At 35.6% G+C, this 24,830-nt stretch overlaps 1 protein-coding gene across 4 annotated transcripts in view; it reads left to right on the top strand.

The window, feature by feature from the left end:
• TRAPPC13 (trafficking protein particle complex 13) overlaps positions 1-24,123 on the top strand; it is a 24,548-nt gene extending 425 nt beyond the window's left edge. Inside the window, exons 2-13 of one of the 4 annotated variants that reach the window (XM_010580520.1) lie at positions 6,484-6,552; positions 7,418-7,517; positions 8,110-8,194; positions 8,865-8,992; positions 9,131-9,203; positions 12,269-12,313; positions 15,789-15,806; positions 18,006-18,139; positions 19,269-19,467; positions 22,562-22,662; positions 23,558-23,708; positions 23,803-24,123. In XM_010580520.1, the coding sequence (XP_010578822.1) occupies positions 6,484-6,552; positions 7,418-7,517; positions 8,110-8,194; positions 8,865-8,992; positions 9,131-9,203; positions 12,269-12,313; positions 15,789-15,806; positions 18,006-18,139; positions 19,269-19,467; positions 22,562-22,662; positions 23,558-23,708; positions 23,803-23,907 (1,208 nt within the window). In that variant the 3' untranslated portion in view covers positions 23,908-24,123. The remainder of the gene's footprint in view (positions 1-6,483; positions 6,553-7,417; positions 7,518-8,109; positions 8,195-8,864; positions 8,993-9,130; positions 9,204-12,268; positions 12,314-15,788; positions 15,807-18,005; positions 18,140-19,268; positions 19,468-22,561; positions 22,663-23,557; positions 23,709-23,802) is intronic. The other 3 variants (XM_010580521.1, XM_010580523.1, XM_010580522.1) reach the window with 3 other exon arrangements.
• Positions 24,124-24,830: the final 707 nt, after the last annotated feature.

Here is a 24,830-nt window from a genome sequence, read left to right as displayed (position 1 = left end):
CGGGCCGGGCGTCGCGGTCGGGGCGTGGGGGGGAGCGGCGCGGGCTGCCGGTTGCGACGCGGTCGTGAAACAGCGTGTCCGTGCCGGAGGCTCGGCCGTTACTGCCCTCCGTTTCAGAAGAAGGCCGAGTAGGGAGCGGCCGGCGGCGGGGCGCCCGGCGGGGGGTGCCCGAGGGGCAGAAGAGGGTGGCGGGGGCGGGGGACGGGGACGACCCACGGGGCTGCTCGATGCGTTTGCGTTTTGCAGAAGGCTTTCAGCAGTTCGGAGCGAATACTGCTTTTAAATTTGCTTTCCGGTTCCCTGCTTGGCTGTCGTTTGGGTCTTTTGCCCCTGTAACCTCATGCTTAATGCGCAGCTACTGGGCTTACATCCTTGGTTCAGGAATCGCCAACAGCGAAAATAAAAACGTGTGTGTCTCTCGCATACCTTGCAGAATTAATACGGAAATCGAGAGAGCCCTGTAAAGAATTTGATTGTTTCTGCTAGTAGTTGGGTACCAGTAAGTCAGCAATTGAAACACTGAAAAGCCTGAATCTACTTTCACCTTATTTCAGTCAACAGACACAATATTTACTTTCCTTTTTTTCTAACCATGCTTGTTTATAAAACAAATGCTGCTAGTTAAGTAGGAGTAATAAATAGTTGGTTAAAATCTCAATTCTGCAAGCAATTCTAAATCAGTGAGGCTGCTCAGATGGATTAAGTAGTGCAGGTGTGTAGGTTATTTCAGAGCCCATCTTCTGCCTGTTTAGTAGTTTTACAGCACTCCTCAAGAGAGAGTTTTTAATGGGTTTGCATGTCACTGTAAAATCTGTTAACCATAATTCAGAGATCAACAAGCCCCTTTTCATATATGCGTACACACACACAAAATAAAGCCAAAACCCCTGAGAACATGAAATATCATCAGCTGACATTACAAATGCATTTTGATAGTAATTAATTCAAAGCAAAAAGCGTTATGATGGATCATTTTGCTTTTGTAAGAAACCAGTATAATCCTCGGGCTTGTATCGAATTCAGTGCAGTGTCCAGGCTGTAGTTTTCGCAAAAGAAGTGAGAAAGGTATCAGGGTTTGTTCGTGTTGTGACTATTTTAAACAAAATCTTGACAGTGTAATGATTAAGCAATTCTAGATTTTATTGACTAATATCATTGTATATTGCTGATCTCTGGCAGGGAGCCTGAAATGATTACAAACTTGTTAGGTGGGGAAAAACAGGAAAGGAAGAGAGTACATGTTATGTTATGTTTCATAGCGGTGTTTGCAGTTTTCCCACACACATGTTCCCTCCTCCACCTCCGCATTTAATATAATTTTTGCATGAAAGAAGGCAGCAATATATGAAAATGTATGAAAGTATAAAGTCTTTAAGGACTTAATGAGTCTTAGTTACTCTAAAAGCCTAAAAAATTAAGGAATTAGCAGGTCCTTCAGCTAAGGACTGAAAGGGTGGCTGCATGTGTTGCTCAGAAGCTCTGAGACTAAAACTAAATGTGTAGTTCTGATATGAAATGGAAGCAGACAACTTTAATTTGCCTATATCACTTCCCTTTTGACCTGTGACTTTAAAAACTGCTATATTGGTCAGTACTATTTCAGGAAGGGTTTTGGTAACACACGTGTTTTCTAGCTGCTTTATATGCCCTGCCTTAAAACGTTGAAGTGTAGGAGGAAAACACTTTATAAAAAAAAATAATAGGTTTGTCTGGTAAATTTGAGAAAATAGGAAGTAGTAATTTTTGTCTTTTAATATGCATCACAACAGTATAGCAAGAATAATGACGGATGGAAAGTATGAGGTGGTAACAGTAAAAGAGTACTCTTGGGAGGGGCAGTGTTGAGTAAACTGCGTGCATATGGATAATATGTAGGGTACCGAGGTTATGCTGGTAATGATGAAATACAGTTGCTAATGTTCAGCCTGGATAAAGTAGAATGTTCTGATATGTATCTCACTTATTTTTTTACTATACATGTTGTTTTTCTGTAAAATATCCTAGCAATGTTTTTCTTAATATGGTAGTATCTTATTTTTTTATAATACTTCTGCTTTAGGTCCTGTTTTCCACTGATCTTTGCAGCACGGGTCAAGGAATTTCTTGTAAATAAGGTGTTTCAGTCTCGATTTGAGAATCCTAATCAAGAGACTGTTCCTTTTCTTAAGACTAACTGGATTCCTACTGTACAAGCATGGAAGTGGTCTTGCATTATCGACCACATCAGAGAGATCTGATAAAGCTGCAGAAATTTGCAGAAGCAGCAGTGAAGGAGTTTCCCATTCGTCAGTTACCACGATTTACACCCTGGTTTGCGAATGATTTGTACAGACTTCCCCTCAAACCAAAAAAGCTGCCACCTGTTATTTCTTGTGAGGAAGCAGAAGAATTGAAACAACTTTCTACACCTTCAGAATATGTTACAGGATCTCCTGATTATGACTGCACAAAAAATCTCCTTGAGTTTCAGTCTAATGTGAAACATGGGCGGACTTTAATCCAAGCTCAAACTGTTCAAACACCAATTAACTTGGAGAATCAAGGAGACCTACCACCTAATGGAAAGCAAAAATTGAAAAGGTCTTGGAGTGTCTCTCTCCCTAGCCCTAAGCTTAAAGAAAAGATTCTTCCTTTATCTCAAGAACTGCAAAATAATTTGGAAAGACTAAAACTGCATGTGTTTTATAGAGCAAAATGGACAATCGAACAGTCTATTTGTAATAATCAGAATTTGGAGGACATCTGGATAAAACTGAATAGACTCATCAAGCAGAATGAATTGCCATCTTGCAATGCTACTATCCAAAGATCTGTGGGACAGATATGGATTTTCTGTGATATATTATACTGTGAATATGTTAGAAATATTCTTAGGGAAAAGCTAAGCCTCACTGATAAAATGAATTTGCTTGTGCATAAATTTGGAATTATATTTAGTTTATAACTGTGAGATAGAGTTTCAGTATAAAATTGCTGTCTGAAGTACTAGAGTTTTTAAGCAGCTTAGAATATGTAAACAACTGATGAATTAATGAGCAGAATACTACTTAATATTACTTTGCTACAGTTTTTTAACTGTAATAAATATATTTATTTAACTTTGTTTTGCCAGGAGATTTATAAATGGTTCTATTAAGATTCGTAAGTTTCTGTTTGGCTTAGTACTGCATTTTGTAGCTTTTCTCTACCTTGGTGGTCTAAAGGAAAAAAATCAAAATAAAAATTCCAGACTATTATGCCAAGCTATGTCAGATAATAAAATGTATGCTTTCAATCAAGCAACATACATCCTTACTGTGCGTCTTTGAATTTAGGAGAAGGAAAAATATTTTTAAGTGAGTTGTTATAATTGCTGTAAGGATGTGTAACTATTTTTGAACTGAGGCTTTCAAGATCTGATTATTTTGTGAAAGTAGCGGGGGGAGGGGAGGGGTGGGGTGCTGTTTAATGAAAGCATAGCCCTTGCATGAAATACAAACTTACTTTCTATTGCGTGTATATGCTGTCTTAGTAATGTTATCCATATTTTCCTAGAAATACTCATGAAAGTTTCAGTGGAAGTTGTACACTGAAAAATAATGAACAACATAGCATTTGCTGGTTTATGACTTTGGTAATAAGATCTTTTTTTTTTTCCTGATGTTGCTGGTCTTCTGTCTCTAATTATATTGGGGAACAAGAAAGGACTAACTTCCAGCTACAGGTCAGGAAATTAAGAAATCGGACTTCTATCTGTAAACCTCTATTTGTTGTGATTATGGAAAGTAAAGGTCTCTGGGGACTTGAGTGCATTTTATGGTGATAAAAGGCTAAGTTCAGCATGACTTTTTGTCACCTGAAAGAATAAAGTGTTTCGAGGTCATGTTTCAAGGACATGACAAGGTCATTGTCCCTGCTCAATTCAGTGTTTGGAGGGTCAGTAGAGTGGTTCAGCTGGGATCAACATGACTGCAAAGGAATGTATTTCTAGGCGCCACTGCCAACTCCAGGTAATTTTGCTGTAGGTGGAGGTCAAGGTCTGTGGCATCTAGAAAAGGGGGAAAATAAGTGAATGTTATTTGTAGGTTGTTAGATTATCATTAACACTGATCAAATAAAGTGCACATAAGTGTAATAGAGATCCCTCTGTGTAAAAACTAAATAAAATCCCCTTGGAGTTTTACTTACATTTTTCTTTTGACATCCTTATATTGGAATAATTATATTTTATTATAGGCATTACATATCTTTTTGTAGTTTAAAATTAAGGATATTGCTCAGTTTGGATCATTGGCATTTATTTCTAAACTTTGGCTCAATGTTAAGGGGGTCTTATATTGACATTTTGGGTGTTTGTGACATTTAATATTAACACGTAGCAAAACTGATGTAAAATACTGTCTAGAGTAACTGAGGATCATTATTAGTTTTAAAGCTTATAAAGCCAAGTTATTTCACTGGAAATTATTTTTCTGAGCTTAACATAATAGTAACAAAGTTTCTTTGTGTGTCAGCATTTTTAAAGGTATAATGGAGTAGAATGCAGCGTGATTTAAGTTTTATTTAATGTTGTATTTTTTGTCTAGGATCTTAGAATAAAAGATGAGGGGTTGTCCTGCAAAGAAACAGTATTTTCTAATATTGAGTAGTCCTATTAAATAATCTACATATCATAATTTATTTGTTTCTGACTTTGTTCCATGATCTATTTATTTATTTATTGTCCTAAATGTGACTAAACTCGATCTGTAACTATTCCTTCAGAAACAGTCAGCAAGTACTAGTTTATATGGGCTTACTGTAGATTTGAATAAAATTAGGTAACCACCAATAATATAGTCCCACTATATTTAATATAGCAACAAAAGAGCTAAACAAACACCTTACTAAACAGAAGAGATGGGTATTGCTGTTCAGTGGTAGCTGTCAGCTTTCTGTTTCTTTGGGTTGGCTTGTATGTGGATAATGATACATATGCTGCTAGCTGTGAGCATCTCAGCTGGATAACTGCCATGTAGCAAAAAGTGAATGCCACGTTTGGTTTCTCTACAGAATTATTCAATCTTGGGTAGCACCAATGTACAAGCTGAAATCCAGACTTTCATTTCGAAATGTTCCAGAAATGCTTAGTTCATATGCATGTATAATTTAGTATTTATCTTCTTCATTTTCAGTGTTGAATCTGGTTCTCCATTTACCCTGTTTCATATATTTTGGGGCTTTTTATTTACCTCGTGGTTCTAAGCCTTCATATTTTTCAACTTTTCACCATAACAAAGAGAATGTATTACCTTTTTTACGTGAAAACTGAGATTTGTTTGTGTCGATACTAACTTGCATAGGTCTGCTGTATTGTAGTATAAGTTCTTGTGAACTAATACAGCCCACTGCACCCAAATGTATATGAAATATTTGAGTATTTTACACAACTGTAAATAGTGAATGCTGACCAGACATGTAAGATGTACAAAAGTACAATAAAGATAAAACCACAGTACGTGTGTCAGTGCAAGGATGTTGATTAACTTGTTGCAGTCAAGAGAAATCCTTTCACTTTTATTTTTCAGTTTTCAGAAATTAGATGGTTTTATGTTTTTTAAGCTTCAAACAAAAACAAATCAGTGATTTTTACGTATTCTGTCTAACACCTAAGGTTACAAACGCTCAACTTTGTTTCAGGTGAATGCTTTCATAAGAAGCTATTTGCAAGATTAGGGCCATTGGCTTATATGAATAGGGAGCAATTCTTTTAAGAAGCAACATCTTAAATCTGTAATACAAATAAAAATCATGTAATTCTGAGTATTCTGAGTTAAAATAGCCTTTGAAAATACCACTTTCTTTAATAGCAAGATCTCAATTATGTTGATTTTGTCAGTATCAATAAAACAGGTTTTTTCTAAGTGCGTTCCTGAGGTTTTTATGATGGTTCTGCTGGTTTGAGTTTAAAGTTCATGACTAAAAGAAAAAGCAGTTGTATAAATAATGTAGGCTTTAGACTTGTAACTCTATCTTGCATATGTTTGGGAGATTAGGGTGTAAATGCAATTCCTTATAGCCTGGAGTTGGACTGAAAGGGTCTGTACTAGTCATCATGTCCTGTTCTAGAGCAACCAGGATCACAGAACAGGCATTTAGCCTAGAAGAGTCCACAAAAAATCAAACTGGTATACTTTTCCTGAAGTCCAGAAAGCACTTAACCCTGTAACAGCTATAAGACCATTAGCCTGTAAGATTGAAAGCAGTAGATGTTAGTGCACGAAGGGAATAAAGCAAGAGGGAGCAATGGCGTCACCAGTGCTCTTGGATCTCAGAGTAGCAGGAAGTTTTTTATATTCAAAAAGGCCAGGTGATCCAAAAAGGTGTAACCCTTCTTCAGGCTAAGATTGGTGGTTGTGGGTTTTTTTGGTGAAAGGAGAGCAAGACAAAATCATACTTCTAAAAAAAATAAATTAAAAAAATACTTGTTTCATTGACCTATGGTCTATTTTCTGATTTTTGCAGTGATGAGGCTAACCAAACCTACTTTGTTCACTAATGTTCTGGTGACTTGTGAAGAAAGAGATTTGCCAGGTATGTTGTTTTCTACTGACTGATTATTATGTGTGTATTAACAGGTTTAAGCAATGTGAGCACCTGAGACTTAGATGTCAGAGGAGTCTTACAACCTCCCATAGATGGTAATCTGAAGCAGCAATATATTTTATGTTTGGTAATGTCTATAGGAAAATACAAAGGTGCACTCTACAACTCTTGACCTACAGCTTTGAAAGCTTGGTGATGATATTGCAAGCATGTGACCTCAGTGTCTGAGCAATTAACATACAAGGTGGAAGGCAGTTGTGAGAGAGAAATGTGTAATTGTAAAAAGTTTGGCATTACTGTCATCTTTATCTGGAAAAAATGCCCTGGTAATTAGAACCAACACATGAATGTTCTGGGGAAAATTATTTTGCAAGAATCACTGCTTTTGATTTGTGTTATGCTTGGGGTACAGTCATAAATTGGAAATGCTTGGGTTGTTCCCCAGTAATAGTTGCAGTCTATAAGTCAATTATAAGAAAGAGGCGAAGGAAAGACTCAGGGAAACAGGATCGTGTGCAAATACAAAACAAGCAAGGAAAGAAAGTAAGTGGGGTTTATGAGCTCTGTTATGTAACGTGCTTTACTCAGCCAGAATTTCTCTTAAAGTTTAATGTTAATTTGAGCAATGCCTTTGGGATTGTATACTGAATGGTTTATTGGACACAAGTGCATGGAAGTAAGTTATAATTTATAGGCAGGCCTATAGATATATATTTCATCTCTAACAAGTTGGTTGTAAAATGAGTATGGCTAAAATAAAGTACATCTAAATAAGTGATTGTCATAACTTATATGTAGACTAAGCTTTAGACTTAGCAAATATTTAGATACTAGCAATTTGATATTTCTACAGGTAGTCTATTTAACCAACTCATGAAAGATGATCCTTCTACTGTAAAGGGAGCAGAAACTTTGATGCTAGGAGAAATGCTGACTTTGCCTCAAAATTTTGGGTAAGAATGAATTATTGTAACTGTAACATGCAAGGTTTGGGATTCATTTAGCAATAATGTGTTTATTACTTTTCTTTCTTTTTGAATATCATTGTTATGCGATGAGATATTCAATCATCTTAAAAATAATCTGTGGCTTGATTTATAATGTGACATAATATGTAATTGTCTGCTGCCTGATGTTTCTTGACTGTAGCCTGACTTTAAATGTAGTAAGAATTGAAAGTCGAAAGAAATTTGCCCCTGAATTTCTAATGTAATGCACTACTATAAATAACATCTTGTACTAACAGAGTTTGCTACAGTGATTTTTGTGGGTACTGTAAGCTATCTTCTTACTCTTCTCGGATTATCTCGAAAAAAATTCTGATTTTTGTTCTCTTTTGAAGTTGTTTGTTTTAGAAGGATGACATTTAGAAGTATGAGTGTGAACATACCAAAGTAGTTCTAGGATATGATCTGGCAAGCGTGTGTGTGTGCATGTGTGTATATATATATATATATTTTAACTAGAACTTAAAGGAGTTTCAGTGAAGTGATCTGTTTGGGTGTTTTTAAGTAACTGTTACTAAATATTTTTTTTTAAACACAGAAATATATTTCTGGGAGAGACGTTTTCCAGTTACATTAGTGTACACAATGATAGTAATCAAGTTGTCAAGGACATACTGGTGAAGGTATGTGAAGATAAATCTACTTACTGGATTTATGAAAAAAAAAAAAATTACGTTGAGTATGTTTTCTGACAATACCTTGCATGTTTGGAAATCAGAAACAGTAAGACATAAAAATAGAAATTATGATAAAAATATTTAAAGACTAAAATGAAAAACTAAGATTGTATTAAAAAAAAAAAGATATGTTATAAAGCTTCTCTGGAGAACTGGTGTAGCAAAACCTCCACAGCTAAGAAATTGGAGTTACATTTGCTTACTTGCACTTTCAGTGAGGTCATCAAAGCAAGTCTCTGTAAAGCATGCATTGACTTGTATTCTGCTTATATTTCAAGTAAGTTCTTCTCTAGTGCATTGTTTTTTTGTGTCTTCTGCTGAACAAATAATACATTGAGAATAGAAATTTTGGAAGTAATTGTGGAACTCAATGTGTAAAGTAAACAGATATTTTATAAGCTGCATGTTAAAGGCTTGGACCGTGTATATTTTAGAACTTGTCTTTAGCTTTGACAAGTATCTCATCATCTTAACATACCTTGGTTATATTATATGTATAAAAGCATGTAGGGTGCAAAATGCTTAGTGAAACCTAGTACTTTGTAACATAAGTTATTTTTCTTTAGATCGCTTTAAGCAGCTGCAGTTCTAACCAATGCTTTGTTTTTGTCCCCAGGCTGATCTTCAGACAAGTTCTCAGCGCTTGAACCTTTCAGCTTCTAGTGCAGCAGTGGCAGAACTTAAGCCTGACTGTTGCATTGATGATGTGATCCATCATGAAGTAAAGGAGATAGGAACACACATGTAAGGTTTTAAATTTTTCTATGATAAAATGAGCTTAAATGAAACTGCAGCACATGCATGCTATTCTGTTGCTGCTTTGATATAGGCACAAAATCTAAAGTACTTCAAAGTTATTTTTCAAAACATTGTTTCTTTCAGCTTAGTTTGTGCAGTAAGTTACACTACGCAGACAGGAGAGAAGATGTACTTCAGAAAGTTCTTCAAATTTCAGGTATTGCATGAAGTATTCTACTTTTAATAATTGGATGAATCTGGAAAACCTGTTTTAAAACATTTGATACTTCAAAAGCACTTTTACGTACTAAAAATCTGTTTGACTTTTGAAAGTGAATTGATAAAAACTGTCACTTGAAACTTCACATGAACCGATGGTTTCTAATTACCATGCAGTTAAACATTTCAGAAATAATAAATATTACATCTTGTAATTTTTATTCACTTATTGAGAAAGAAAAACCTGCTTTATAAAAAAAACCCCTTTTTAGCAGCCAGCTTTATGATTATGATTATTTTTAAACAGAACAAGTATTTTTCTGGCACATCTAACCTTGGAGTTTAGATTGTAAATTTCTGATTTTTCTTTTAGTGTGTGTAACCTTTTTTAAAATTGGATCTTAGTGGTTTGTTTTTTAAAGGAAACTAAGCAAAGCAGTCTGATGTGTTACATCTGACTAATACTCAGGAGTAACTGATAGAGTTGAAACGTTTTGTTCCACTGCACAAACTTCAAGACTTGAGAATAACTGAGGAAGGCAGGAAATTACTATTATCTGTAGACTGATTCTGGCAGGAAAGAGTCTATTTGAGCTGTGTATTTAATGGATGTTTATTTTTTAGAGAAATATGCTGCAACTTGGATAATTGTGGGCTCTTTCCTATAGCCTGGAGGATTAGATGACATGCTTTACTGAATACATTTTTAGATACTTTCAGAGTGTCTGGCAATACTGGAGCATCAAATAATACTGGAGACCTGTATCTTTTCCAAGTTGCAGGTGATTTCATTTTGCTCTTTTCTAGTACTTTCTCTATATACTTCAGAAAAGAGCATTTCAGTCTTTAGAAGGCTAAATTGCTATGCGCTACAGACAAAGAACACCCGAGTGCTGTTAGTAGTTGTGGGCCTTGAAATGGCAGGTATTCATTAGTCAAAGGTGTTTCCACCAATCCTAGGGAAAATCATTCCATGTCAATGTTCATTTTATGTGCTCCTCTGAACCAGAAACTCTGCAGTGTTTCTTCATATTCATTGAAGCTGATTTTCATCTTTCTGTGTTTTGTCTTGTTCTCCTTGTGAAACTGTTTTCCTTTCAGTTTCTCCATTCTTCATGCCCCAGGAGTTCAGTATTCTGTCCCTCAGTCCCCTCTAGGCTTTCACTGATCACTAACATATGTGTGTGCAGACTTCCACTTGTCATCATCTCTCCCTTCCCTACCCTTGTTCTTGCCAGAGCCTTGTTCAAGATGTTGATTGGTCTCCTTTAGATTTGATATGGAAACTTATTTGTGCACATTTTTAAGGGGTCTACATGCATATTGTAATTTCTATGTTTTTTAACTGAATCCAGCACAGCAACTTTAATGTCAAAATAGCTAAGGCCAGCATCTGTCAAATTTGAAGCTCTTCCTTCAAAGAAGAAAGTGCAAGAGCTTCTCAAAAAGTATATATACACTTTAACACCATAAATATTCTGTGATTCATTATGAGAAAAACACTGAGCAATTTTGGCTGTTTTTTTTTTTAATTTAACATGGAGACACCAGCTAGAAAATCTGAGAATGAAACAAAAATATTACGGAAAACTGAACAATGTCTTTATGATGGGAATTAATGGCTGCTAGTGACTGAGGTGCCACCAGCTATTTTGTAACAAAAAAACCCAACCCAAACCAAAACATTTTCTTTGACAGATCCTCAACTTTTTCAGTTATGTTTTCTAGGATCTTTTAAGCTGAACTGGTGTTACAGTTGGTTTTAAATAGCTTCATTTGCAACCATTATACGTAGTTTAATACTGATCAATAGTGCCTTTTTGTTCCAAAGTTTTCTCTTGAGTAATTAACACCATTATGTTTATATGGAGAAGGAATGATTCTTTCTAGAGTCTGGTTGTTGTTTGGTTCGGGGGGGGTTGTGAATGTCACTAATTATCTGATTTTTACTGGAATGAATGGAAAGAGAAAGAAAACATCAGCATTTAGGGAAATTAAGAAGCTTACTGAAACAAAATATTTGGTGGAAAAAAACCACTCAGCCAACAAACACCTAAATGAAATTTCAATATTTTTTTTTCTGACTAGAGAGAGAGTTATTATTTGAAAGATTTTAACATTATGCCTGTTATAATGTGAAAATCTGGGAAGACTACTTAATCTTGAATTCTTCAGGGCTAAAAAAAATTGTTCACAGCTTGGAACTTTAGGGGTCTCTTAGGATGCAGTATACTTACATGTAAAGAAACGAAAAGTTTCCCTGTGTAAAGGGAAATAAATGTCTTCAGCAAGATAATTTAAATCTGTTTCCATACAAGTATAATAGAAGATTATTTCTTTCAGTTATGTCAGTGTATATCCATTTCATATTGGAATGTGTTAACTGAAGTGGCTTTACGCACAAATTGAAGCACTTAAGAACCACAACTTTATTATCACCTTTTATATCATTGAATTGTTTTCCTTTGCTGCTTTAATCTCATGTGATTAAAATGATGTATTGGCTTTTTTATTTTTTGTAACAGTTGCATTTTCAAGAAGGAAGTGAAGCCTAGTAATGGTTTGTGCTTAAGCTAATCACGTGAATAGTTATCCATTTAATTTATTTTTAGAGGAGCCCTCAGCAACTTTTGTTTGCTGCAGAACACTGAAGGACTTGTGAATATTACATGGTTCTTGCTCACTCTTGAAAGCAAGTGCAGACCACTTCAGGATACAAGATGGATGTAATGTTATTTTACAGACATAGATCTACTTAGTGCACTGCATTTGTCTGGTTTCATAAGAGGCCAGTGCTTGGGTGGAGAAGTGTTTGTTTTCAATTGGAGAAAATTGCTTAGTAGCAAAGCAGTCAACTGTGCAAATAAGAAGCCGAGAGTATGTACTCTAAGTTGTGAGGTTTTAGCTGAGTTGATTGTATCAGATATTCCATTATGCACCTGTTCTATGTAAGATCAAAAAGAAAAATAACACTTTAGTGAATATCTTAGTACTTATCAACAGTTTATGCTGAAGCTGTCTGAGAAACCAGTTGTCAATCTGTCTTTTTTCCATTTCATTCAGGTTCTTAAGCCACTAGATGTGAAAACCAAATTCTACAATGCTGAGGTGAGAGCTGTGTGTATTTGGGTTTGTTTTGGTGTGCTGGGTTTATTACTTTGTTAGGTGGTTAGATTAAATTCAAAGAGCTTCTTAAGTACATCTTTCTGAGAAAGATGATCAGTTCTAAAGGGAAAAAAAAGGTGGCGGGTTTTTATAATTTATTTTAAAAATAAATATACTGTTGATGAAGGTGGGAAAGAGATGGTAACTAAGGCAGACATGTCAGGACCTTAATGCAATTGACTGACAACTTTGCATATTTTCCATTTTCCCATGAACTCAAATACTTTCAGTTATTGCTCATATATTTAGGCTGATAGAGTACTTACTGTAAGGGAGATTAATTGTTCACAAAGCAGATAATAATTTACCAGATTGGGGAAATTTAAATTTAGATTATTGAACAGAGTGGTCATATTGACATTGAGGAAATTTAAATTTATGACCGCTCTGTTGAATAATTTAACTTTTAGGTTTGTGGCAGTTATACACAGTGCTTCAGAACTAAATTATCTTATACATGCCTTGTATATTTATTTGGACGTACTTAGGCATCTATCTTTCGCTATTTATGGGAAGAATTTTAGCTGAAGGTGACAGATAGTGGAAACTCTTACAAATTACATACAGCATTCTTTTTATTTGTAGACATTTCCTGTGGGTATATGTATTATACAGGCCTGTTGTAGGGTATAAACTTCCACAATATCTCATTACATAGGAAGTTAGGACATGTTTCCATCATTATCACTGACCTGCTTTGTGATAGTGAGCAAGTAGCTTAATTTTGTGAGCATTGTATTCTCTATTGTTTGTACTAAGTTCAGGCTGATACTTGCAAACTACTTTGAGAGCTTCCATTATGAGTATTAATCTTTTTCCATAACCCCTGAAATATGGTCAACTATTACACTGCTAGTCATTTGGTTGAAAACCTTCATTAGTATTCTTAAACAGTTTGAAGCAGTTTAAAAGAGAGTGAAGTTGGAGGTGGTTTATATTGCAGTGAATAGTAGACGGGAGAAAAAGACTAAAGTCTCAGTGAGGGGAGAAAAAAATATAGGGAATTTTGGCAATTAGAAAAATAACTTGTCTTAAGCTAAGTAGAGAGTATTTTGCTCTCCTGTTTGTTCATAACTAAGTGGATATATGTGCTATGAATTTGCATGTAGAAAAGCAGAGAGTCTCCAAGTCTATTGTTCTAATTATTTACCTCCATCATAGTCACACCTGGGGTTCATCATGCAAGATTATAGCTATAGAGGTGTGGAAGGTATATTTCTTTCCCTTCCTGACAGTATCAATAGAGAAAAGAGAAGGGAGAAATAACAGATAACAGTTTCTGCTCTACAAATGAGGATTCCAGATGCAAAGATCTGTTTTGTTCAGAGTTGTGCAAGAAAGTTTCCATAAAGATTTCTCTCTGCTGTGAATGAATAGCATGTAAATTGTGAGACATTTAATATATAGCATGTAATTTATTTAGAGGGTGGCTAAGTCAAGGCATAGGTCGTAAGTGATTTAAGTAGCACAGTACAGAGGAAAAGAGGAAAAACATTTTCCTAAAAATATATTGGTACATGTATCTAGGCCACAGGCTTCAATTCTTAGGTTGACCAGGTGTAAGATACCTGAGTAGGATCAGAATGTAAGCACATAGCACTGGTCAAGTGCTTTATAGAACTGGTGTTATCTGTAAATGGGAATGTCTGGAAATGTCTCCTTCTGTGATTTAAGAACAAAAATAATCCTAAAAAAACAGGTAATTCCTCTGGGAACAAAATAAACCTCTGTTTTGTGCATGGGTTATGTTATTGTTTCAGATAGAAAATATGTGGTAGGGGAAAGATACAGAGACAGCAAAATTTATCTATACTTCACATGTAAATTTTGTGTTGTGCTGAAACACTTCATAATGAATGGGAATAAATACCTCTTTGAGATAAATTCTGGGCAAACTTTTGACATAGGTTTGACATTCTTTTCTTACAAAATGTTTTACTGACTGGCCTTGATATGGGACTTAAAAAACTCCATTCTCAATTAGCCACAATTTCCTCATGACAAAGGTCTATGAAAAGCTCTGGTGTCTGAGCTGGTATCTGTGTTTTCTTGGTTTTGGTTCCCCACCCCTGTAAAGGTTTTAAAAGGCTGCTTTGATGCCTTTTGTTCTTCCTGTTCAGGAATTTATGCAACTCCTACTACCATAGTATCCATACAATTGATTGGAAAAAAAAATTTTTTTTCAAAATATTTTGGATGATATTAACTGACCAATTTTCATTTGCCTAGCAGACTGATATAGTACCATTCATATTTCATTTCTGAAAGTATAGAAAGTGCTGCTATGTGTTGTGACCACAGAAGTCAAAATTAAAAAAAAAACAACTAGAAATAAGCCTTTGGTTAGATGTTGTATGTGATACTACATTGCTGTCAAACCACCAAGACCTTCATAAAGAATATTAAGGACAGTTATCCTTGAGAGCAGAGGAGAGAAAAAAAAAGTGTCAGTTATTAGTTAACTAAAGGTCCTCAAAGGTTAACTAACCAGTTGAACTGTTACCATTAGTATTACAGATGTGATGCTATCTATTCATGAAGTCTGTCACTAAAATTATTTTCTACTAGAAATTTTAATCCAGAATTTCATTTTTTTCCAAGACAAGGAATGACGCTGAAACTTAATTTTCTTGCTTGTTGCTCATATTGCAGTAGCATCCAAATCAAGTTGATCACTGAAATTTGTGCATAGAACGCATGCCCTGTCGCCCTAACCTGCTGCAATCCTGAGAGTGAATTACCTGCCCCAGTCTATAGAAAGTCTCTCACTGACTTTGGTGTGCCTTGGAAAAGGCTCTGGAAAAGGTTCTGTTCCTGCAAACATGCATAGGGACACGAATAAGCAGGCACTTAAGAAAATGAAGTTTGCAATTAAAGTTGGGTTTTTGGAATGATGGAGATTCAAAAAAGAAGTTTTCCTGATCATGTTGTGCCAAATTTTGTTATAAGCTGCAGTATTGTAGCTTTGCTAGAACACATTACCACATTATCTTTATTTTGAGATGTGGATACTTCATATGTAAAATGACAAGGACTGTTTTTCCATTTCATATACAACCCATTGCATGGATTTAAATTCAGGACAAACTTTAAAGCTGCTCAAAAACTCACTTTCTTTTTTGGGTCAGTTTGTTCTATCATATCTTACCTGTGACTAGTGTGCCTTAGGCTCTCCTTTGGATTGGTTCTGAAGCAAAGCTAGTAAACCATGTAACCATACTAGCTATAACTTATTAGAAATGTAGTTGTCATCTTTGTTTGCATCCATTTTTATTTACGTTTCTGTCTTACTAATGCTATCTTGTTTAGATGGTGCAAAAAAAATGCAGAAATGCATTTTGTTTGAAAGTTAGCCTCCTTTTTCTTTAACATTTAACCCTAATTTCTCTAATGTGTTCTTTTTTTATTTTCCCATTAGAGTGACCTCAGTTCTGTGGTAATTTTTATTTATTTTTTTATAAATATATATGCTTTTTAATTGCCTATCTGTCTCTGTGCTTGTTGTTGACATTCTTTTAAAAACATAATGGAAAAGCAATGTTTGTTCTGCATATCATGAACTGATGTTTTCTCATCTTTAAATGTGCAGCTAATCATTTAAATGGTTAGCTCTTTCTTTAATACCCATTGTTGAAACTAAAAGTTGATTATTACAGACTGTTGCTTGTGGGGGTCCTCCTATAAAATACCTCACCAAAATGTGATGAGACAAATTATTTGAAAATGGGAGTTAATCCCTTCTAAAATTTTCCTGCTTATGACCCATAGAAAAGTAGGTCTTACTACAGCACTGCTTGTGTAAGCTGTGACGGAACTTTTCATGTCTGGTTGGTGGAGACAGTGGGTTTGAGGAGAGAGCAGCAGTTGGATGTTCTTCCTTCCTTTTGCTAGCTGGAACTGCACTTTCCAACTTTAAACTGCATGTAACAGTTGATGAGTTAGTATGATACTTCTGCAGTCTGATTTCACTTTAAGGTGTGCCTTGTGTTAAAATAAACTGCATTCTTCTGAAGTATTTAAGGGGGTTTTGGTTTTTTTTAAACCACGTGATATTAAACCAACTTAGGAATAACACAAATCTAATTTGCTTTTTCATTATGCCGCTTGTTTTTTCCTTTTCCTTTCAAATTAGCTTTTTCTAAATTTCTGCCTATGGTTGCTGCATTGAAAACAACTAAAACTTGGGTAAATGGACACTTTGAGCAATGGATTTATGGGATATAAACAGTATCAATTTAAGTGACAGGTAGTGGTAGTAGTAATGATTACTGAGAGCCATGTTTTAGTTGGGGTTATTTCCAGCTGCTCCTGCAAGTGTGAGGTCTGTCCATAACCCATGGAGCTTGCACAGTTTTCATTACTCTATATATGCTATCATCTGGTTTGTGTTTAACATGTGTTTATAAGGCACAACAAATAGTTCCAGTACCATTCTGTATTCCTCCTTCTAATGCAATGCCTTTTGAGACTAAAAATATTCTGATTATTTTGTCCTACTTTTATTTAGTAATTTACAAGCGGGATTCCATTTGTATAATGAAGTAACTTATTTACACTGATTAAAAAGAAACTGTAGTCTTCCTTCCACCTTCCCCATAAAAATACTTTTTTTTTAATTTATCATAGCTAAATACCTAAAGTGCTTCATACTGAATTTATAGAATAGAATGTTTCAGTTGGAAGGGACCTACAATGATCTAGTCCAACTGCCTGAATCAGTAACTCTCTTGTAAATGCAGATTTGGTACCCCTTCCCCCCCTTTTTTTTAATTGGCACTTCTTTGGTTTTGTTTTTCAGTTCTCCAGGGGCTCATATCTCTAATAGACTGAGCCTTCTGTAATTATTCTATCCTGAGATTTTAGAGCTGCAAAGTGACTTCACTGGTCTGCAGTTCCATAGAAGTGAGGCAAAACCACCTCTAGTTCCATGTTTTTTCAGCTTCTAAAGCTTAACAGTCTGTAGCTTTCATTCCTGTGCTAGAATTGGTCTCTATATAACATCTTCAGGCATTAGCTTCATTTAACAGATAAGTCTTATAGGATGTTTTGAAGGTAGAGGACCAGTTAAACTGTTGGATGCATATAATATTAGTAACCATTGGCATGATGAAGCTGAGTAAGGGAGGAGGCTGGTTTTGGCTTTTAGCTGGTGCATCAATGTTTCAGAATAATAATAAAACTTCAGAGCATGTACCTGAACTATTTTACTTCAGTTAAAGAAAAACACACACTTATTTTATTTTTTTTTAATACAGCTTGATGCGCTAGCAATCTGGCATGGCATGTCATTGTGCACTGCAATTCCTTACCATTTATTCTATTTTTTCTTTTTTAATAATTTGGTTTAAAACTTGAGTTGATATTGAGTTGATGAAAGTCTTGGGAAGTGGTGCATTACAAATAAGCAATAGCTAGAACATAGCAAAATTATCCCACATCCATTGTTTGGCAAAACACCTGTTGACTAACACTTTTGCTCCTATTGTTACTGGGATTAAGGTTTTTTCTTGCATTAATTAATTTGATTTGCAGGCATGAACTAAACACATGTGACTTTTTTTTTAACAATAGGACTGTCTACTCTTTAATAACACTAATCATGTTTTCTTGAACTTTCACTTTTGCTTTTTTCCAGACAGATGAAGTGTTTCTGGAAGCTCAGATTCAGAATATCACCACCTCTCCAATGTTTATGGAGAAGGTGTCTTTAGAGCCATCTATGATGTACAATGTTGCAGAACTGAACACAGTTGACACAGCAGGGAAAAGGTATGTTCAGATTCAGGATATTTGACTTTGAAACTCTTTGTATTATGACTCCAGGATGTATAAGCATTACAGTTAGTGAGTTGCCTGTAACAGGATTGTACTTCTTTGCTTGATTAAAAATATCAAATTCCTGTTATGTATTCAGCTGGAAAAGCTGTTGCAGTTTTCTTTTTATAGAAACTATTCTTAAAACTTTGTAATCCTACCTAGTAGAGAAATCCCCAGTTTAATCCTCAAATAATTTATAACATGGATGACATGGTAACATGAAAACATACCACTTCTTCAGTATCTTCTACGTAAAATTTAGCCCACATCTGGTTCTGACTTGATCTGAGTATACATATAGCTTTACAGCACCCATCTGACTTGTCCTTGCTTCTTCCTAGCAGACTGGTAACTGTTTTCAGTTGTTCTAATCAACATCTAGCAAGGCAGCAGTCAAGGTGAATCAGTGGAATGCCCTTATAAGATCTTAAAATGTAAAAATTTTCATGCTGAAATAAATGAAATGTCACTTAGTGTCAATTATTAAAACACCAAATACCAGAAGAATTGTCTACTGTGTTCAGGAAACTGTTGTGGATACAAAAGCTTGTGATATCTGGGTAAAAGTTAACTTTGGCTGTTTGTGCTTTGCAGTTGCTTGGGTTTTTGGAGGTGATGTTTGGGTGCTTCTGCAGTGGGGGCTAAAGTGAAAATTCTCTTCTTGCCTGTTGAAGGTTTTACCTGCAGTGTAGTGGAGCATTGTTCTGACAAAGTGTTTGCATCTGCTGTAATGGTTCTTGTTGAGAACAGGAATCTTAGGCTCATGACACTGAGATTTACTGGGAGGGAACCAAGTAGCAGAAGTAAAATTACCAGCGTTGTTGTTTAAATGCTAAGATGCCAGATAATAAATTATAATGTAGCAAAGGGGATTTCCACCTCGGTTCTGTCTTGCTCAGATTGGTCCTTGATGCTACATAAATTCTAGAATTGTTTTCTGCTGTGAAAAAAATACTCTGTGTTTTGCCATGAATAAAATACATACACATGGTAAGACTGGTGAGGAATGGCAAAAAAGGTTGGGTTCTTAAGTTGTCTTAAAAATGTTTAAATTAATGCCAAATGTTTTTTTTTCTTTCAGTGAGTCTACTTTTGGCTCAAGGACTTATTTACAACCTATGGATACACGTCAGTATTTATACTGCCTGAAACCAAAGCAAGAATTTGCAGAGAAAGCTGGAATAATAAAAGGTGTAACAGTGATTGGTAAACTAGACATTGTATGGAAAACTAATCTGGGTGAACGAGGAAGGCTGCAAACTAGCCAGCTCCAAAGAATGGTAAGTTTAACTTAAGCATCAGTTTAACTTAGCATCCATTTTTAAGGCAACTCGTTGAACAATTTAATAATGACTTGAAGGAAAAGTTCAAGCTGCTTACTTTCTGGACCTCATTCTGAATTCATGTGATTGTATACATATTTGAGAAGGCTATTTAATACATTTGGTCAGTGAAGTGTGGAAAAACACTATTCTGAGGGACTCTAGCTGAACAAAAGCATTATTGTTCCTTTTGGTCATGTGAATAGGAACACTTTTTGTGTTCTCAAGGATTTGTTTTCTGGCACATAACATGCCTCTTTGTTTTTCACAGCACTGAACAACATAACTTAATGGATTGTGCACTTGAATTGCCAGAATCAAGCAACCTATGTAGCAAAATACATTGGTTAGAATAAAATTAACTGAAAAGCACTGACAAAAAACTCCTTTAAGTATGCCAGCTGTTGACACAGAAGTCTGCTCCCTAATTCATACAGACTTTTTAGCTTCGAGTAACAATTTTTATGTATAGGATAATACTATTTTATCTTTCATGTCCACAGTTTTGATTGAACCTGTTCTATTCTGGTTGATTTAGAAATTGTTCATGAACTTTAAGTTGTAATTATTAGCTTGCTTAAGTCAGCTGCACAGCCTGTCTATGCTAATGCCTAAACCTGGCTTGCATATTTTGAATTGAGGCTGGTGTAATACGGGAGAAAAGTAAAAAAGCTTTGACAATTGAATCTTAATCTGAGTTTGCAAAGCTTGTAATTGGGTTTCCACCTCTGTTTCTCCCCCTACCCCCATCTTTTAGTAAATAAAGCAATTCTGTAGGGAAATCACATTGACTTGAAACTAGGCAAGCAAACTTGGATCCTGGAAATTCACAGCTAAATCACTAAAACTTGTTTTTAATTGAGGTGTTAAGTATCTCTGTAGTCCCATCAAATTAGAAAACGCCCTTTTTTCTAAACTTCCTCCTGTTACTTGGAAACTTGTTGCTTGTTTTTTAACTAATAAACTGTCTCATTTTCAACTGACCTTTCCTATCATTTCTCTTTAAAGACAGGGTTTTTTTTTCCCTTCCCTAAATCAGTATTCTCTCACTCTACATCCCTCCTTGTTGAACCTTTGAGAATTGCACTTCAAACACAGTGGTGATTAACACACCTCCACACCCTAGGATTAGTTTTAGTCATCCATCATTCTTTTGTGCTAGTGATTAACAGAGAAACCTGAGCTGTTCTGTGTACTTTGAGCAACATCTGTCTGGAAAAGCAGCAAATAGCTTTTGGTTTGGGTTCCCTCCCCCCTACCCTGCTGCCTGCTTTGAGTTGCAGTGCAGCTCTCTCTTTTCTTCTCCTCATCTTTTAAATGCTATTGGATTATTTCATGTCTAGGCTCCTTTCACATTCCATCATTTTCCTCTTAATCCAATTACTAGCCCTATAACTGTTGTTTCTCCCACAGGCCCAGAATTTACCTGTACTGTGCCCCTCTGTCACTGTTTTGGTTCAGATCAGGAGTGCACTTTTGAAACAAGTATACTGGATCACCCCCATGTACTGTAATTTGTTTTTTTTTGTGGAGTGATCTTGGAATTCACAACTACATTCTTTCGGGGTGACATTAAACCAGACAGATGCATGTCCACAGTATGCAGGGGTGCTCTACCTGCTGATGGGCATTCAATCTGGGACTAGACTACAACCAGTCCAAAGTTAAAGACCACTATTCTTGAGTAGCATAGGCAAGGAGTTGTCTAGTTGATTACATACTCTGAGCAATTATATTTTTTGGATGAAAACTATGTTCTTTCCTTCTGGTGTTACTGTAAGGCCTTTACCTCTAGCCATCAGTTCTTGCAGGTATCTCATTGTTAAGGCCAACAGGCATGTACTGGTTTAGGCCTTCTCATCTCCTCTGATCCTGTCTTGATTTAGTCAATTGCTGCTAGGTTTATTCTACAAAATACTGCCTTTTTTTTTTCCCCTTAAGATACCTCTCTTAAAAGAAGAGTATAATATTATGGCAAACTACCTGTTGTTTAGGAAACTGGTATAATTTTTCCAGTAGATCCCTTTCTGTCACCTAGGACAGCTGAAAATGTGTGCCTTTTTCCAGTGCTGGATAATTACTTCTCTTTCTTGAAGGGTTCCAAACTTATGTTGCTCAACTGGTCTGAAGTGTCTATTGGGTTGAGATCCCTTTGCTTATTCTAATGTCCGATTTAATATGCTTTCCAAAATGTTATCTGTCTTTAGTCTGTAATGAACTGTATATGACTAAAGCCTGTTCCCAACCTGTCAGTCACTGGCTTTCTGGACCTCATCAGGAATATCTTTTAATCAAGCTGTAAATGTAACTTTTACTACAGCATCCATTTATCAGCAGAATTGGAACATGTGTGACAACTAAGCCTTATCAGGCAGGACAAATTTTTCCCTTTTTTTCCTTACGTTCTATCACTTGTGGGGATTGAAAATCTAAAGCTTTTTATCTGCAGGTTGCCACCCTGAATCAGCCCTGATTAGCAGTAACTAGGATATCTATCATAGGTTTGTTAGTAGATCATATGAAATGCATTTGTCTCTTGACAGAATTGGATAGTTGACAAGTGTTCGTATCATGCGCCTTTCTGACTGGTGGCAATTAATTATTTTGGCAGAGGCTTGGAGGACTGAAATGGCAAGGAGAATGATCAAGCTCTTATTTCTTAGTATGTGGAATAGTGGTGGGTTTATGCAGGAAAACTATACTTATGTTGTCCATAGTATATCTGTCATCTGCCTAACAGAGAGGTCTTAGAATAAAGCTGATCTTCTTGGGAACTGTACATGCATATTCAAACTTTAAGGATATGAACTACCTGAAAAACTTAGTAATAAAGATCATCCTTGTCTAATGAATTGTTAAACCTATCAAGAAAGGTGGTCATCGGTAGTGGATGGAGCATGGCTGTGATTTGGGTACAAATCAAAAGCATGAAGCATCAATCTTTATTCAAATTCCCCTTATTCCAACCTTGCTGCAGTAAGTAAAACTTGAGTAGTAGAAACTTCAACTTTACTATCCAACATCTGAGAATATGTATTCTTTACCTTCTCAGGCTCCTGGTTATGGCGATGTAAGGCTTTCTTTGGAGACAATACCAGACACCGTAAATTTGGAAGAACCATTTGACATTACATGTAAAATAACAAATTGCAGGTAATGATGTCATGTGATTCTTGTGCTTTTTCCTGAGTGGGTAAGTTGTGGCCGTCTTTGTTTCATTTTTCAATACTTTCTCCTGAAACAACTCAAACCTGGTCTTCATTATGAGTTGTAGCAACATGAATCTACCTGAAATGCATTTTTTACAATAATTTAAAAAAAACCTGAAGAAATAAAAAAAAACCCCTTCCACTGTGATCTGTTAATACTATTTGAACTAGGAGGTTGTCAAAAATCTGTAGTGGAATTCTATGGAACTGGCTGCAATATCACTTAAGATTGCACCCCATCCTTATATCACTAATTACTTCTTAGTTAATCTAATAACAAAATGAGTGTGTATATAGGATTTTAACTACAATTAATTTTATCAGAATAAATGATGCCATTTGTATCCAGTCTGATTATACCGCTAGTTCTGCACCACTGCAAGAATGCCTGCTAAACATTGTCACTGTAGTCTTCCATACATCTTTATCCATGTTTTGACTTGATTTGTGTTTACACTAGGGTCTACCGTAGCCCTTTATAAAAGGGTTGCAAGGGTGACATTTAAATAAAGTAATTCTATTTAGAAGTTGAAGCCAGGGACTAAAGCATTTGGTCTGGATATACTTCTCATGAAAATCTTGTACTCCATCCAAAATCTGAGCAGTATTATGTTATCCAGTATTGCTAAACCCATGACAGGATGCTCCTGTTGGACAAAGCTATATGTAACTGAATTACTGCACATCAGAGTAAATTTTGCTTGCTGCCTTGTAATTATTTATAAATGCTTGATTAACAGTAACCTGAATAATAAAGTAATCAAGCTTTTACATGTCTGCAGTCCTTGAATGCTTAAAAAAAGCCCACAGGTTTATTCTTGTTTTTCAATTTCTTCTAGCAGTGAAAGGACTATGGATCTTGTTTTAGAAATGTGCAATACCAATTCCATCCACTGGTGTGGAGTTTCAGGAAGACAACTTGGAAAGCTGCACCCAAGTTCATCCCTCCATCTTGCACTTACATTGTTGTCTTCAGTGCAGGGACTGCAAGTAAGTCTTTAGAGTATACTTTTGTTATAAAATAGGTGTTTTACAAGCTTATTAATTCTTTCTAATAACTTTTATAAATATTTTCCCTTTCTAGAGTGTCTCTGGCTTAAGACTTACGGACACGTTTTTGAAGAGAACATATGAGTACGATGATATTGCGCAAGTCTGTGTAGTTTCTTCAGAATTCAAACAAAGCTGAAGAAAAAATTCTGTGGTTTTGCTGGGCTTTTTTTTGATCAACTTCTTGATGTTTTTGCACCTGAATCATGTTAAAATGTGTACAAACAAAACCAAATCCCTATATGTCTATAAATGTAACTATGCTTATTTAATTCCTCTGAGCATTTTTTGAATGTTTAAAATCTTCTGAAAACGTGCATATACATTTTGTCTACCGAAAATAAAGCCTTTGAAAGAAATGTAGCTCTAGCAAATCATATTACATCAACATCACTTTAGGGCATTTTGATTTTAATTATTTTTGTAAATATTTAAACATTTTAAAAATTGTGGTTCTGACAAAACTGCTTCAGTTTGAAGGAACTGTTGTTTTACAGACAAGTTCCTGGAATCCAACCGCCTAAAAGAAATACATTGGGGTACCTGGCATTGCAGTGTATTTGCATGGTACTTGCATAGCCATAAGAACTAGAGCCTTGTAAAGGCATGAGGTGAGACAGTGCAGCTGGCACTGTTGAGGTGCTAGCAGCTAGAAAGTGGAGTATAAGCCAAAAAATGTGCTCACTCTTTGGAAAGGGGTAGTACAGCAAAGCTGTCCCAATTATCTGCACTCTTGTGCAGAGTTGTGCATCTGTGCAATACAGGCCATGCTCTGAACAGGCATGTTACTTTCCAATTAGTAGGGAACTGAAAACTAAAATAGCAGAACTCAGGCATTTTTTTATTATTAAACTGAGGTGGTGCAAACTGTTTTCCTATCCCAGAGGCATTTAAGTAGATTTTTAGGGAAATGAGGAGAAAACCCCTGCCTGGCTGCTCTATATCATGTCCTCCAAAGCATATGCAGGAAGAAATTCAGGACTTGGTTAAGCACTGAAATGTACTTCTCTCTAGCTTTGTTTTGACAAAAGATGGAAATATTTTTGACTGAAATATCTAAGG

Source organism: Haliaeetus leucocephalus, unplaced genomic scaffold (assembly GCF_000737465.1).
Source record: "Haliaeetus leucocephalus isolate CR32 unplaced genomic scaffold, Haliaeetus_leucocephalus-4.0 Scaffold722, whole genome shotgun sequence".
Lineage (NCBI taxonomy): Eukaryota > Metazoa > Chordata > Aves > Accipitriformes > Accipitridae > Haliaeetus > Haliaeetus leucocephalus.
The sequence above is the reverse complement of the archived record's forward strand: the minus strand, read 5'-3'. Positions and strand labels throughout refer to the sequence as shown.